This window comes from Pelophylax lessonae (assembly GCF_965119305.1).
Source record: "Pelophylax lessonae genome assembly, chromosome: 1".
Taxonomy (NCBI): Eukaryota; Metazoa; Chordata; class Amphibia; order Anura; family Ranidae; genus Pelophylax; species Pelophylax lessonae.
This window is the reverse complement of record NC_138768.1, coordinates 524,133,181-524,148,783: the sequence shown is the minus strand read 5'-3', so window position 1 is coordinate 524,148,783 and position 15,603 is coordinate 524,133,181. Positions and strand designations below refer to the sequence as shown.

General features: G+C 45.8%; 1 protein-coding gene across 1 annotated transcript in view; it reads right to left on the bottom strand.

Moving 5' to 3' along the window:
• The window catches only part of FRAS1 (Fraser extracellular matrix complex subunit 1), an 843,167-nt gene that overhangs the window by 69,198 nt on the left and 758,366 nt on the right, over positions 1-15,603 (bottom strand). Inside the window, exons 59-62 of the mRNA XM_082266873.1 lie at positions 13,927-14,132; positions 12,584-12,740; positions 12,003-12,203; positions 8,606-8,793 (exon numbers count right to left, since the gene is read on the bottom strand). Of these exons, the coding sequence (XP_082122999.1) occupies positions 8,606-8,793; positions 12,003-12,203; positions 12,584-12,740; positions 13,927-14,132 (752 nt within the window). The remainder of the gene's footprint in view (positions 1-8,605; positions 8,794-12,002; positions 12,204-12,583; positions 12,741-13,926; positions 14,133-15,603) is intronic.

Genomic DNA, 15,603 nt, shown 5'->3' with positions numbered 1-15,603 from the left:
TTAACATAAATAAATCCCCGGGACCGGATGGCTTGCACCCGAGGGTTCTTAATGAGCTCAGCCAGGTGATTGTCAGACCATTATTCTTGATCTTTAAGGATAGTTTACAGACGGGTATGGTGCCAGCTGATTGGAAAAAAGCCAACGTGGTACCAATATTTAAGAAGGGGCCGAGATATATCCCGGGTAACTATAGGCCGGTCAGCCTAACATCTGTAGTCTGCAAAATTTTGGAGGGGATGTTAAGGGACCACATACAAGACTTTAGTAATAAAAACGGTATTATAAGTAGTAATCAGCATGGATTCATGAAAAATCGTTCTTGCCAAACCAATCTATTAACCTTCTACGATGAAGTGGGCAGCCACCTAGATAAAGGTAAGCCTGTGGATGTGGTGTATCTGGACTTTGCAAAGGCCTTTGACACCGTTCCCCACAAACGATTACTGTACAAACTAAGGAAGGTAGTTATGGACCATAAGGTGAGTACCTGGATAGAGAACTGGCTCCAGGGGAGAGTACAGAGGGTGGTGATTAATGGGGAGTACTCGGATTGGGCGGGTGTGGAAAGTGGGGTCCCCCAGGGTTCTGTCCTGGGACCAATCCTGTTTAATTTGTTCATAAATGATCTAGAGGAGGGGATATCGAGTACAATCTCAGTATTTGCAGATGATACTAAACTAGGCATGCCAATATCTTCTATGCAGGATGTAGAAACCTTGCAAGCAGACCTGAACAAAATAACGGGGTGGGCAACTACATGGCAGATGAGGTTTAATGTTGATAAATGTAAAGTAATGCACTTGGGGGCCAGAAACCAGAAAGCAAGCTACTCACTAGGGGGGGGAACCTCTGGGTGAGTCTAGGATGGAAAAGGACTTGGGGGTACTGGTAGACAACAAGCTTGGCAGTGGCATGCAATGCCAAGCCACCGCAAGCAAAGCCAACAGAATACTGGGATGTATAAAAAAGGGGATTCACTCCAGAAATAAAGAGATTATTCTCCCACTCTACAAGACTCTGGTCCGGCCACATCTGGAGTATGCTGTCCAGTTCTGGGCACCGGTCCTCAGGAAGGATGTGCTGGAATTGGAGAAAGTCCAGAGAAGGGCAACAAAAATAATTAGGGGAATGGAGGACATCAGCTATGAGGAAAGACTACAAGCACTGAACCTTTTCTCTCTGGAGAAAAGACGATTGAGGGGGGATATGATATCAATGTACAAATACTGTACTGGTGACCCGAGCATAAGGAACAAACTATTCAGAGAAAGGAGATACAATAAGACACGTGGCCACTCACTAAAACTAGAGGAAAGGCGGTTTAACCTTAAAGTGCGTAAGGGGTTCTTCACTGTAAGAGCAGTAAGGATGTGGAATTCTCTTCCACAAGCAGTCGTATCAGCAGGGAGCATCGATAGTTTCAAAAAACTATTAGATGGACACCTTAAAGACCACAACATACAGGGGTATACAATGTACGGTTAAAAGCAAACACACACACACGCATCATAGGTTGAACTGGATGGACTGATGTCTTTTTTCAACCTTACTAACTATGTAACTATGTAACTATGTAAGGTTTTACAAAAAAATTATATTTTTTTCCGACTAATAAAAACCATTACGTTTATTCTTAGAGTGCAATAGTGTAAGCATCTGACTACATCCTAATATCAGCCTCAAGTAAACCCCTGTATCAGAGTTCACTAAGCTGCCTGTTTATACACATATTTCAACTGTATTTAGCCATTTGCTTGAAGTTCAGCTTTAAAGCCTAGCTGTTAAATGTGAATAGATTATGCTTTGGAATGTCTATAAAACCTCACACATTGGCAAAAGAAGCAAAGGCTATCACAACCACATAACCATTTATATATAATATTAAACATACTCACCATTGAGGGGGCGTGGCTAGCGGGACATGTGAGCGGACGTGCTTTTGGCGGCTCTGAGCTCTCCTCGCTGTAATCCTGCTCCATCCTTGGAATCCTACGCTCCTTTTTCATTTTTTCTTGCTGCGGGAGTTCGGTGCAGTGTTCTGGGTGCCTCCGGTTGCCATTTCGGTGGATGGGCAAGAGGAAAAAGCAGCCTCCGGCCAGGATGAGCGTTACCACCCGGTCCTGCCAAGATGGCCGCCGCTCCACCATGCCTCTGCCTTCCCCGGCCTCCACTCCGGATCTGTTTGGGGAGGCATCCGGAGCCTCTCCACCGCATTCCCCGGGTGCCTCGGCTCCTCCGGAGCTTCTCTCCCAGACGTCCCCCAGCGCGGATGGGATGGATGACGATCCGGTGCAGGAACCCACCCTGAAGGATGTTCTGCAGGCCCTCAAGGTAAATCATTCCGATCTTATGGGGAAGGTGGCAGAGCTCAAGCTGGACATTACTATCATGCGCCAGGACATGAGCAAGGTCCGGGACCGGTGTTCCGTGAGAATTACCTACCCGTGAGAATTACCTACCCCTCGTCACTTCCGGTGCTCTGCACTGTATGTAATGCGGCGGTTACATTAAAACAGCTGGGCTGCAATACGAATCATCTCCGCTCCTGTCCCGGTCACTTCCCTGATCTCGGATAGTAAATATAAAAGCGGCAGCGGCTGTATGAAAACATAAATCACGGAGCCGAAAGCCGCTTTTATATTTACTTGCCGAGAGCAGGGAAGTGACCGGGACAGGAGCGGAGATGATTCGTATTGCCGCACAGCTGTTTTATGTAAGCGCCGCGTCGGTAGGTTTTTCTCACGGTACACCGTGATCGTTTCATACTAGTGCGCATGCGCACTAGTAAGCTCCTCTGTTCTTCCATCACGTATCCGGGGCTCTGAGCATGCGCACTGCTGCGCTGCTCAGCTCTTTCTGGCCGGAAGTGACGAGGGGTAGGTAATTCTCACGGGGTAGGTAATTCTCACGGAACACCGGGTTACTGAAACGGAACGTCGCATTAGTGACTTGGAGGACACTGTACACCCCCTGGTCCCTGATTTGAGACAGTGCGGGAAGAGGCTTAAAAGTGTGGAGGACAAGATGGACGATTTGGAAAACCGTTTACGCCGTAATAACGTACGGCTGGTGGGGCTGCCAGAGCGGGTTGAGGGGTCTGACCCTGTGTCCTTCCTGGAAAGCTGGTTCCAGGAGGAATTTGGCCAAAATTCCCTGTCCGCATGCTTTGTGATTGAGCGGGCTCACAGGGTACCAGGTAGGCCTCTCCCTGTGGGCAGCCCCCCCCGCACAGTGATAATTCGCTTCTTGAACTACAGGGACAGGGACTCTGTCCTTCGTTCTGCCAGGATTAAAGGGAACCTGAAGATTAACAATGCGGTGGTCTCTCTTTACCCAGATTACTCTCCTGTGGTCCGCTCTCTGCGGGCTAAGTATCAACAAGCCAAGCAGATGCTCCGGGAAAGGGCTATGCAATACTCCATGATGTTCCCTGCTACCCTTCGAGTCACCTATCAAGATAAAGCTCATTTTTTCCAGTCTCCTGCTGCTGTTGTTTCCTGGTTGGAGTCCCTGCCTCGCCAAGACCGGGGGTCTGGACACCGAGCCCCTGACACCTGATCTGTCTTCTCGGATGCTGTTTTGGTTCAGTTTGGTGATGGCCGTCTCCCACCCAGGACCACTTGGACTCTTTTTTTTTTGGGAGTGTTAGGATGCCTTACAGCCCTTCTGGTGAGGGGAGCTCCCCCTCCTGGAGCTAGGGGCTGCCTTGTTTTTGATTCCCCCTTGTTCTACATTTTTTTTTTTTCCCTTTGACTTGTTGAACACTACAGTTGTGTACTTTCCTTTGGTTACATGCTGGGGACACTGCCCAGGTTGGTCTTAGCCGACTGACCCTGGCTGGCCACGTTCTCTCGCTTCCAGTACAAGTTTTTGGGATAAAGCCCGCGCCTAGTTTGTTTTTTTTGTTCTTTTTCTTTTGGGCGTCCGGGCAGGGGATTCTGAGGGGTTATTTTGTTTTTTCCCCCCTCCCCCCTCCTTTTTTTCTCCCTGATTGTTTGTGTGCTGGGGGGCTGGGGCTGTTCTTTTTGTGAGCCCTGTCCCCCCTCTTGCCTTATGTCTTTTCTGTTTGGTTGGGTGTGTGTTTGTGTGTATGAGTTGTATGTGTGTGACTGTTTTTCTGTGGCCTTCCTCTGCCTCCGGGATCACGCTGCAGTACCTGGGGATTTGGTTTGTTGGGTTTTACAGCCCTTCATTGCTTATTTGATGATTTATCTATGTCACGGGTCACGTGTGTCTCCTGGAACGTGAGGGGTCTGAACTCAAAATTTAAGAGGGCCATGTTGTTTGATTTCCTGAAGAGCCATAAGCCGCATGTCCTGTGTTTGCAGGAGACGCACCTGACTGGCTCTCGCACCCGTGCGCTACACAAATATTGGGTCTCTAGCTCCTACCACTCCACTTACTCTAATTACGCTAGGGGGGTCTCCATACTGATCCGTAAGGGGTTGCCCTTCGTGTGTTCCAGGGTGCTCACGGACCCGTTTGGCCGCTACATATTTTTACATTGCCAAATACATGCGGTACAGCTCCTCCTGGTGGTGGTGTACGTGTCTCCTCCTGTTACGGCTGCCTTCTTCTCGGACCTGAGTGTGGGGTTGGCTGAATTTCCCTGTGTTCCTACTCTCCTGTTGGGGGACTTTAATTCGGTCCTGGACCCTATCCTGGACCGCTTGTGGCCCCTCCAACATGAGTCTAGGCTGTTCAGTCAGTGGTGTGCCTCGTGTAACTATGTTGATGTCTGGCGCCTGCGCCACCCGGTGGCGAAGGTTTATTCTTGCCAATCTAGAACGTACAATGCTCTTTCCAGGCTTGACTATGCCCTGACTTCCTCTGACATGACACCTTTGGTTCACTCTGTGGACTACGTTGCTCAGACGCTTTCGGACCATTCTATACTTACGGTTGAATTGATGCTGGGCCACAGGGTCGCTTTTCGGACGTGGAGGCTCAGCCCTTTATGGGTCTCTGCGCCTGAACTGCGGGACCTGGTCCTCCAGGATATGAATTCCTACTGGGAATTTAATGCTCACTCCTCTACCGCGGGGTCCCGCTGGGATGCCTTTAAGGCCTCTACTCGGGGCGCCTACATCTCCCGCATCGCGGCCCATCGCTGTTCCAGCCGGGCTGCTTTGCGTGAGCTGGAAAACTCCCTGGCTACTGCGCGTGCTCGTTACGCTGCCGACCCTACTCCGGTGCTCCGGGATGCCCTGGTTGGGGCTCATACGGCCCTTAAACTACACTTGATTGACATGACTCGTAAACAGCAACTGTATCTTGCTGCTAGACTGCATGAACATAGTGGGAAGAATGGTAAACTTCTGGCCTTTCTCTCCCGGGCGGATTACGTGGACCGATCGATTGCCCAGATTAGAACGACTGATGGTTCGGTAGTGGCGGACCCACTGCGAATTAATGAGACATTCCGCTCCTTTTACTCTGATTTATATTCGGAGCGGGGGGCGGTTGACGAGACCGAGCTTGTGGGGTTTTTGGACTCGTTGGTCTTTCCGGTGTTGTCCGATGCCCACAGGCTGATGTTAGACGCTCCTTTGACAACTAAGGAGATCGAGACGGCTATTGGCTCCCTGCCATCTAATAAGACACCAGGACTCGATGGCTTGCCCGCGGAATGGTACCAGGAGTACCCCGGGGATCTTGCCAGTAGATTGCGGGACCTTTATAAGGTGGCCCTGGATGAGGGTGAACTCCCGGCATCTATGCGGGAGGCACTCATCGTGGTACTGCCCAAACCGGACAAGGACGGCTTACTGTGTGACTCATACCGACCCATTTCGCTGCTTAACAGTGATGTGAAGATTCTTGCAAAACTTTTGGCTACCCGCCTCGCTAATCCTTATCCATCCCGATCAGAATGGGTTCATGCCTGGGAAGAGCACGTATGATAATATTCGCAGGCTCCATATACACCAATACACTGCAACTAAGGAGGCGAGGAGTGGCCTGGTGTTGTCTCTCGATATTCGGAAGGCCTTTGATACTGTGAGATGGGACTTCCTTTGGCAGGTTATGTCGAAAATGGGGTTTGGCCTCCAGTTCATCAGATGGGTGCGTCTGCTCTACTCACGGCCGCTAGCCAGAATTTGTACGAATAAGGATGTGTCTGCGACCTTTTCCCTCCACCGTGGTACTAGGCAGGGCTGCCCTCTGTCGCCGCTACTGTTTGCCCTTGCCATTGAGCCGTTGGCTCTGGCGGTGCGACAGACGGTGACGGTGGGTGGTATCCTTTGTGGTGGCCTGGAGGAGAAAATCTCGCTGTACGCGGATGATGCCCTCATATATCTGGATGGCACCGAGTCCTCCTTTGAAGCCTTGCTGGGAGTGGTGGAGGAGTTCGGCGGGGTGTCCGGCCTTAGAGTGGGATGGGATAAATCGGTGGCTTTTCCGCTTGGCCCACCCGCGGATTATAGTTTTTTGCAGCGTTTTGGCGTTTCCCTCTCTACAGCGTTTAAATACTTAGGAATACAGGTACACACGGATCTCCAGGTCTATAGCTCTTTGAATGTACAGCCTATTATCGCCCACATGGAGGTTCGGTTGCGTACCTGGTCTTCCCTGCCACTGAATCTCATTGGCAGGATTAACATTTTTAAGATGATTTACTTACCTAAATTCCTTTATGTTTTTCGGGCTTCCCCAGTTTTTCTACCTAGGCGGTTGTTCAACAAAATTGACTCTGCCCTTACCTCCTTTTTTTGGCAGGGCTCCCGCCCTCGCATAGCCAGGTCCTCTCTCCAGGCCTCCAAATTCCAGGGGGGCCTGGCGTGTCCAGACCTTTATAAGTACTTCCTTGCGTCCCAGCTTACGTACTTGTATGATGGCCTCGGCGATTCTCCGGGTAACTCCTCCACCATTCTCGTATTGGCCATGCATGGCTCGCGGGCACAGGCTACGGATGCCCTGCACAGATCTGTCCCTAGACGCTGCTCCCGTAACTCTCCTATGGAGGTAGGTTGGTTGGCCTGGCATGCTGGTAATAAGTTGTTAGTGGAGACGCCTGCTGTGTCTCCCAATGCCCCATTATGGGATAATCACAACTTCCCCGAGCTCTATGGTCATCCGGATTCGGGCTGGTGGTCTGGACTTGGGGTGACCCATGTCTCTCACGTCTTTCGGTCGTCTCATTTTGTTTCCTTTGATGACCTGAAGGCCCACCATGGTGTGAGCAACCGTTTTTTCTTTAAATACCTGTTATTACGCCACGCCGCCCGTGCACAGTTTGCGGGACTGACCCTGGAGCTCGGGGAATCCCCGATGGAGCTGTTATTGTCTATTGAAGGGATTAATAAAATGGTCACTACGTTTTATATGAGGCTGCAGGCGGCGGGTGCTGACCCGTTTAAAACGGCCATGGGCCGGTGGGTCGCGCTCTTGCCCGACCTGACAGAGGAGACATGGGAGGAGGCCACGGAGGTTTGTTTTCAGGATCTTATTAGTTCGAATAATAGGTTAATACAGTTTAAATTTATCCATCATCTGCATTATACACCCCAGAAGTTGGTCCGTATGGGGGTAGCCCCGGGAGCCGCTTGCCCCAGGTGCGGCTGTCCTGCTGCGGACTTGCTCCACATGTTCTGGTCCTGTCCCCATGTTAAAGGTTACTGGACATCTATTTTTGCCTTTTTTACTAATAAACTGCACCTGTCGGTCCCTCTTACTCCTGAGGTAGGCCTGCTGGGTGTGTTGAATGACATTGTACATCGTGTACGCCCTAGGATCCTGCTCCGCATCTTACTGTTCTATGCCAGGAAACTTATTTTGTTACATTGGAGGAGGGCTGAACCGCCTACCATACAGGAGTTCTATATTTTGGTGCGCAGTGATGTTCCGCTTTATAAGCTAATTTATAAGAGTAGAGGGTGTCCTAAAAAGTTCACTAATGTCTGGCAGCCCTGGCTTGATGTGGAAGACTCGTATTGGGCAGATGCCCCTTTGCCCTCCAGCTTATCTCTCGACTGAGTCTGAGTAGCCCCGGATGTTATGCGGTTTATATTTGTTTTATTACATGAGTTGTTTGTTCTATACCCCCCCCTTTATCTTGGGGGGTGGGTACCTGGAGGTAGGGGATGGTGTGTGATTGTGGATGTGTGGGTGTGTATGGTATGGTAAGTCTTGTTGGTATGTTCCTTTCTCCTTCCCCCCCCCCCCATCTATGTGACAACCGGTTGGGAGTATAGCCTCGCAGTTGCTTGGCCCTCCTGGCTCTTTGTGGTACGCATCCCATTTCTTCCCCTTCCCCCCCTTGTTTTGGGCCGTTAGGCCCCTCTCTATTCCCCCCCCTTCCCCCCCCTTCTGTGGTGTTAGGTTAAGATGTCTTCTGATACCCTTGTGTAATTTACATGCTTGCCTTACACTTGTTTTATGGGCAATGATGCCCTTGTGTTTTCTTTTTGTTACTTTTATGCAAAAAATTTTAAATAAACACCTTTCAAAAAAAAACATACTCACCATTTATATATGTCTGCGATTAAAAAATATTTAGTGAAACAATACTAATTTGAGCCCTTATGGTGGGTGTTACAAGATTACCTGAGAAGATATCGAAACTGACATATATTTCACTACTAACTGAAACAGTACTTACTATAGGTGGTGAAGGTAATATCAGACTCCCTGCTGCCTCCTGATCCAGAATTGTTACTGTTGCAGTTGTGATATCACCAAGAACAGCCTCAACTGGGTCATCTGGACCAAGAACCACTGAAAAGGACTCATGCCATTCCCTGTCCTCATTTGACAGAATCTCAACCTTAAAAAAGATGTGGTCAACGCCTGCAAATAGTGACAGATAAATCATAAACTGGTTAATGAATACATTTCTGTATTTTATTTCTGACAAATAAATGTGTTTGTGTCTTTTATGAGAAATGTTATGAAATGTAGCCTTACCAAATAAAAAATATCCATGATGCATTAAGCAAAAATAGTGCAATGAGATGCTGGAAAAAACAGATTGCATCAAGTCAATTTGTCCTACTCTTTAATGTTACAGCTTCTTAGCTTTTAAAATTAAATGTTTCCTTTGTTTAACTTTTTATTCAAAATACCCATGCATAGCTGTACAAAAGCACCAATCGCAGAAATAAGTTATATAATATATTCAACAAAACATGTTTAAATCAATATATGTTTTTAAATAAATAAATAAGCAATATAAGCAATTAAAATGTATATTATGTGGTCATGTGTTTGTGGACACCTGTCCATCACACCTAGATGAGCATGTTGGACATCCCATTTCAAATCCAATGCTACTACAGCCCCCACTCTTCTAGGGAGACTTTTCACAAGCGTCTGGAGTGTGTCTGTGGAAATCTGTGCCTATTTTTATGGACGAGAAGACTTGGCTCCTGATGTGAAGAGAGGGACTCTGATATATAGTGGGGCTCCTGAATTGAAGGAGAGGAATCTGATGTATAGGGAGCTCCTGATGTAAAGTGGAGGATTCTGATGTAAAAGGGCACTCTTGATGGGAAGGGGAGGACTCTAATGTATATGGGAGCTTATAGTCTTATGTGGAGGAATCTAATAAACAGGGGGCTCTTGATGTGAAATTGAGGATTCTGATGTATAGCGGGGCTCTGATGTAAAAGGGAGATACTGATATCAAGGGAAGGACTGTGATTATATGGAGGCTTGTGATGTGGAGGGGAGCACTAGAATGTGAAGGGGAGGACCCTGATGTATAGGGGCATCCTGATGTGAAGGGGAAAAACCTGATGTATAGGGGGGTACTAATGTGAAGACGAGGACTCTTATGTATAAGGGGGCTCCTGATTTGAAAGGGGGAGAAAACCCTGATGTATGTGGGGGCCTAAAGGTATTGTATAGGGGGGTCTAATGTTAAGGGGGAACTCCAATGTACAGGGGAAACTCTTATGTGAATGGGGCTTAGATGTGAAAGGGGGACTCTGCCTACCTGTCTTCCTCCCTCCTTTGCTTTCTTTTCCTTCCTCTCTATCTTGCTCCTATCCTCTCTCCACCCATTTTACTTTTTTCTTCCTCTCATTTTTACCTTCCTCTCTTATTTTTACTGTTGCAGGAAATACTCGGTGTTGTATGCTACCTATTCCTCCTGACAACTGCACTCTGTATGTTATATCACATGTTACATAGTTTCCTACTGAAATGTTAAGTTGCTGGCTTTAATTAAATTCTTTAAGGCCCCTTTCACACAGGCGGACCGTTCAGATCCACCTGTTCATTTTTTTGGAGGATCTGAACGGTCCCCCCCCATGCATTCCTCTGGGGCATCGGATGGCAGCGGAGACATGTCCGCTGACATCTGACCCGATCCGTCAAATCTGGACGGATGGAAACCCTATTTTCCATCCGTCCAGCGGATGGGATGGGATGGGATTGGATGACAACGGACCGACGGTCCATTCCCATCCGATTTCCCCCATAGAGATGCATGGGGAACTGACAGCAGTGTCTCCGCACACAGCGCGGAGACACAGCTGTCCGCCTGCTGCTCAGCGGGGGATCGGCGGCTCGATCCCCCGCTGAGAAAAACGGAATCCGTCCGACGGACGGATAGTGTGAAAGGGGCCTAAGACAGGCTTAGACGAGGGGGGGGGGGTGTGATTTGCAATTAAAGTGTTTAACTTTTGAAAAAGTATCCTTTGTTCTCAGATCTATATATGTATCTGCCAGTGACAATGTCACTTGTGGCACAGAACTTTTCTAGTACACTTGCAGTGTACACAGTGAATAGGCGCATGGTCTGTTTTATCATCCTGATTTAAGGTATTCTCGTTCAGACCATGCTTGCCATTTGCCAAAGCATTCTTCAAATTTCACAGTGCAGTGAAATTGAAAAAAAAATCCAAAATTTTGGATGTCACCAAAACAGGAATAAGGGTGAATCTTTCAATAGGGACACTAGTTCTTATCACTCTGTTGACAACCATGGGTTTCCACTCTTTGGAGAGATTTACTCTTACTTCCTATTTTGGCTATGGTGTGTGGCCTCCCAGAAGTTGATTATCAGACTTCTGATGAAGCGACTTGTCAGAATATTTTTAGACGATCAGAAGCTGCAGCCAATTAACTACAGCCATTGTCAGAATACAATGTCCCAGCAGGAAGGAATCCTCTATCCACCTTGTTTATGTGGATAGAGGAATCTGTCCACTGGCTGAAGGAAAAAACAAAACTTGTATGGCCAGCCTTAGTCATGCTTACATTTTGTCATACTGTTTTGAAATTTTTTTATTTGTTAAGCCATGCAGATTACTTGTTAAGGGTCTTTGTTACATTGTTGAAATGTTTATACTGTCTAAAACATTTAGGCTTCTTTCACTTGGAGAGGTACCTGTGCCCGCTGCATTCTTGCTGCAAGAATCAATGCATTTTTGCTGCTGGAATGACAGGGTCATGCACTCAGCAATGACCTCTCAGTTCATTTAAATTAATAGTGCGCAGACAGCGTCATGCTGTTTGCATGTAGCTGCGTAAAGAGTGGACAGCTGTGGTTAGGGACAAATGTCCAAGCCTGGATGCAGCTGATTTTCATCAGGCAGTCAAAGCTACCCAGCAGTGTGAAGGAGGCATAATTGTTTTAGTGTCTGATACATTTCTGTCATATTTCAGGTTGTCAGTGCTCTATCAGTAAATTTTCCATGTTTTGCAGTTAACAAAGGTTGTGCAGGGGTTTCGGCCCCAGTGCAGTGTCATTCCTGCAAAGTGCAAGAGAACAATGCAGCCCCATGATTTCTAATGGCAACTCTTTGCATGATCAATGGCTGAAGATTTACACAGTTTAGATAGGAGTGCCGGGCTTATTGTGGGTCACATTAACTTTTCTAGATAGAATTCAATTAGTCCACTACTTCCAACCTTTCCCTCTGACCCTGAAGGCCCCACATTCCTGCAGCTGTCTACTTTATCAGAAACCAAAACCACAGAATTAAATTTTAAACTTTAATTAATACGTTTACTGACACCTGTTGCTGTAAGTTCTTGGCAAAAAAACTCACCAGGACTGAATTTAAGAACCCGACTTTTTGGATAGTAATCAACGCCTGACTGAGCAGATCCATCTCGTGTGCTGCAACGAACTTTGGATGTTCTATTCTGGTCTCCCTTTCTGATTACTTTGATGTTTAAAGTAGCCACTCCATCTGGCTCTTGAGGCTCTCGAATCTGATAAGTAGACTCTTCAAATTCAATAGTTGGTGCTATGGATTTTAAACAATAAAATTGAGGTTCATAATTAATAATTTACAGTATAAGCAGATTTAGTGATCATTTACTACACATTAAACACATCTACAAACAATGTACCAAAAGTATGAAGTACAACTTTTTTTTAACACAGTTTAGTACTCTCAGAATACTACTAAAATTCATACTAACAAGCCCATTCCTTGCTATATCATGTTTTGATCTGTGTTATTTCAATAGGGGTTGTCTGAATGTCTTCAGTGAGTCCACTACAACAGTTTAACAATTTTAAGCTAAGCGGTATCTAACTTGGAATATAGTTATTTATTGCATATGACTTGATTTAATTTTAAACACGTGTTAGTAATAGATTCCATTTATATACAGCACTTACCGTCTTCATCATTAGAGATAGTAATGGTGGCCATATCAATCTTCCCAACCCTGGCTCCACTCCAATGACTGCCAAGTGGATTACCAAGATATATCTTGAACTGTTCCTCTGGTTCAAATACGGAGTCATCATTGATAAAAACTGTGCAGTTTTTCACCTATTTACAAAGAAATGTAAATTACTACAGGAGATACATTGTGTGCAAGTGCACGGGGCTGATAAAACAATGGGGGGGGGGGGGGGGGCACATCTGACTGCTTCATGTCACTACAGGGTGTGCATTCTGTCTATACAAAATACGATTTATTTTTCAATTTATGATTTTGTTAAGTTATTGCTATTAAAAACTAAGATCTTATACACATTTTGCTAACATGTCAACAGATGGTTCTAGTTAAACAAAATGCATGTCAGAACATACAAGAAGCTTCTGCACTCAAGCGTGATGTGTGTGGTAGATATGAATGATAATGAATGTTCTCCACTACTGGTGCTCTTACCGGCTTAGATGTTCCACATGTCACCAGGTATCCACTATGCCCTTGCGGCCCTACTCAGACAGGGGGAATCCAAAATACTGCATGACGCAAAGTCACCTAGTGCACCACAAATGGCACCATTTTATGAAAAGGAATAACACATATACCCACAAACATGAATGAATGAGTTGACATTCAAAATAACGCAGACTCATTTTGAGGGTGACCCCTCTTCCTAAGAGCTGAATGTCTTCTCACCCATTGCTGATTTTTATATTATGTAAGTAGTTGGGACTGACAAGTAAGCTCCGCCCACTACTAGTGTGTGATAGGTTATAACACACACATATATATTTTATTTATATTTTGTGGTTCAGTATTAACACTTATGGTTGCTAGATCAAGAAAACATATACGTCTGCACCGCTGGTTATATGATGTCACAAAAGTGCAGCTTCTGTTTTAAAAAAATATTCCTTTTAATAAATGGTCCCATTGGTAATACACTAGGCTGGTGCACTCTTCTTGCTTTGTGTCATACAAAAAAAATGCATGTAACCATAGACCATGGCAAGCATTAGGGTAATTTCATCTGCTTATAAAGAACACTTGCTGTGACTATGCAACAATGGAGATGTTGCCCTCAACAAAAGCAAACTTAATGCTTGAGTGCAAAGAACAATTCATTTGTCTGTATTCAGATAAAGAACAGATGAATTCTGATTGGATGATATGGGGTACTTTACTTTTCACAATGCTATTTGCCTTAATAAATCCTAAAACAGTTACATGAATAGGGCTATGGTATGGTGTGGTATACTAAAAAGGATGGCTTGCCAATCTGTCAGTCATTTATATGCTTACTTTTTCTCCTTTAAGAAATGTAATACGGGAATCATCGGAATTTCTTCTCTCTTCAAAATCATCCATCACTTGTGCAGACTGAGACTGTGTGTAACAACGCACTGAGGATTCATAACTCAGATCCCCAGTACGTATAATAGGAACATGAAGCAATCCATCCTTTTCCTTCACTGTCAATACATCCTTACTGAACTGCATACTGGGGACTATAAGGAAACAACAGTTTTATAAATATTAGTTCATAAGAGCCAAATAACAAATAGTATAAGATTTTTAAAAAGTGGAGATAAAAGCAGTTTAAAATGCAAAGCATATGGTAGCAGTTAAAATGGAACACTATCTACACCCCAACATGGGTAAAGGGCTTTATTTTGGTAAGTACATGTTCTAACTTTTCTTTAAAACAGTGGTCCCCAACCTTTTTGGCACCAAGGATTGGTTTCATGGCAGCCAATTTTCCCGAGGATAGTAAGGGGAGTGATGGGGTTGGGGGCTATTCACAGAGTCTATCCTTAGCCCACCTTTACAGCCCAATCCCCCCTTTGTATTAGTGTCCTCAGTTCCCCTTCACAGTCCCCTTTTAAATTACAGTGCCGCTTTACATTATTGTAACAGAGACTGCTCTTTAAGGGGGCACTGTAATGTAAAGGGGGGCTGTGATGTAAAGGGGACTGCACTGTAAAGGGGGGACTGTGATATAAAGGGGACTGCACTGTAAAGGGGCACTATAATGAATACACTTTAAACCTTTACAGTGCAGTCCCCTTTATATTACAGTGCCCTCTCTAGCATGACACTTCCCCATGCTACTGTCTGCCTACCCTGCACAGGACTTCTACCTTTGGCAGGGCAGAGGCTGTGATCAGTTCCCGACTCCACCCCGCCCAACTATGTTATCCTTTTAGCAGGGCAGGGGGTGGGAGGAGCTGCAGATCAGAATCAAGAGCTTCCCTCACCCCTGCCCTGCTGATTGGATGGTATCATCGAATGGGTGGGCGGAGGAGTCGGGAGAGAACAAACAGGCATGGCCGCACAGGAGGTGGTCATCTCCTACTGTGCAGCCCAGTCATCAACAGGCCCGCGGGTTGGGGGACCCCTGTTCTAAAAGATACCAAGCAGTTTTGTGTGAAGTACATCCATATAGAAAAACACCTGTTATTTAATAAATGCAGCAATTTACCTATTGGGGATTCTTATTACTTTTGAATGCCTACATATATTAAATTATCTGTTTGCCATTGTCGAATAAATATAAATGCCAATGAATACTAACAGTATAATTTAAATAGATGTAAACTGTAGCTAAATAACATTTAAATTGTTAGCTTGCAAGATTTTAGATACTCAGCATTCCTAAGGCTCTTGTTAGAAGGATGGTAACTTCACCTCCTACAATATGGAAGTTGGGGGAATGGGGGATAATTTAGATAACAATTTCCCCAGGCACGTATTTTTGGACAGTTTAATGCAGGGGATTAAGATGGGGGAGGGAGGGCTTGCTAGATAAGCACACTTTGCATGAACTGCAAGGTTTGTTTAAAAAGGAGCTTCAGTCTCCCCCCCAAAAAATTAAAAGTCAGCAGCTACAAATACTGTAGCTGTTGACTTTTAATATAAGGACTATTACCTGTCCAAGGATTCAGCGCTATCCTCATCTGAGCCGATTTTTCAATAGGC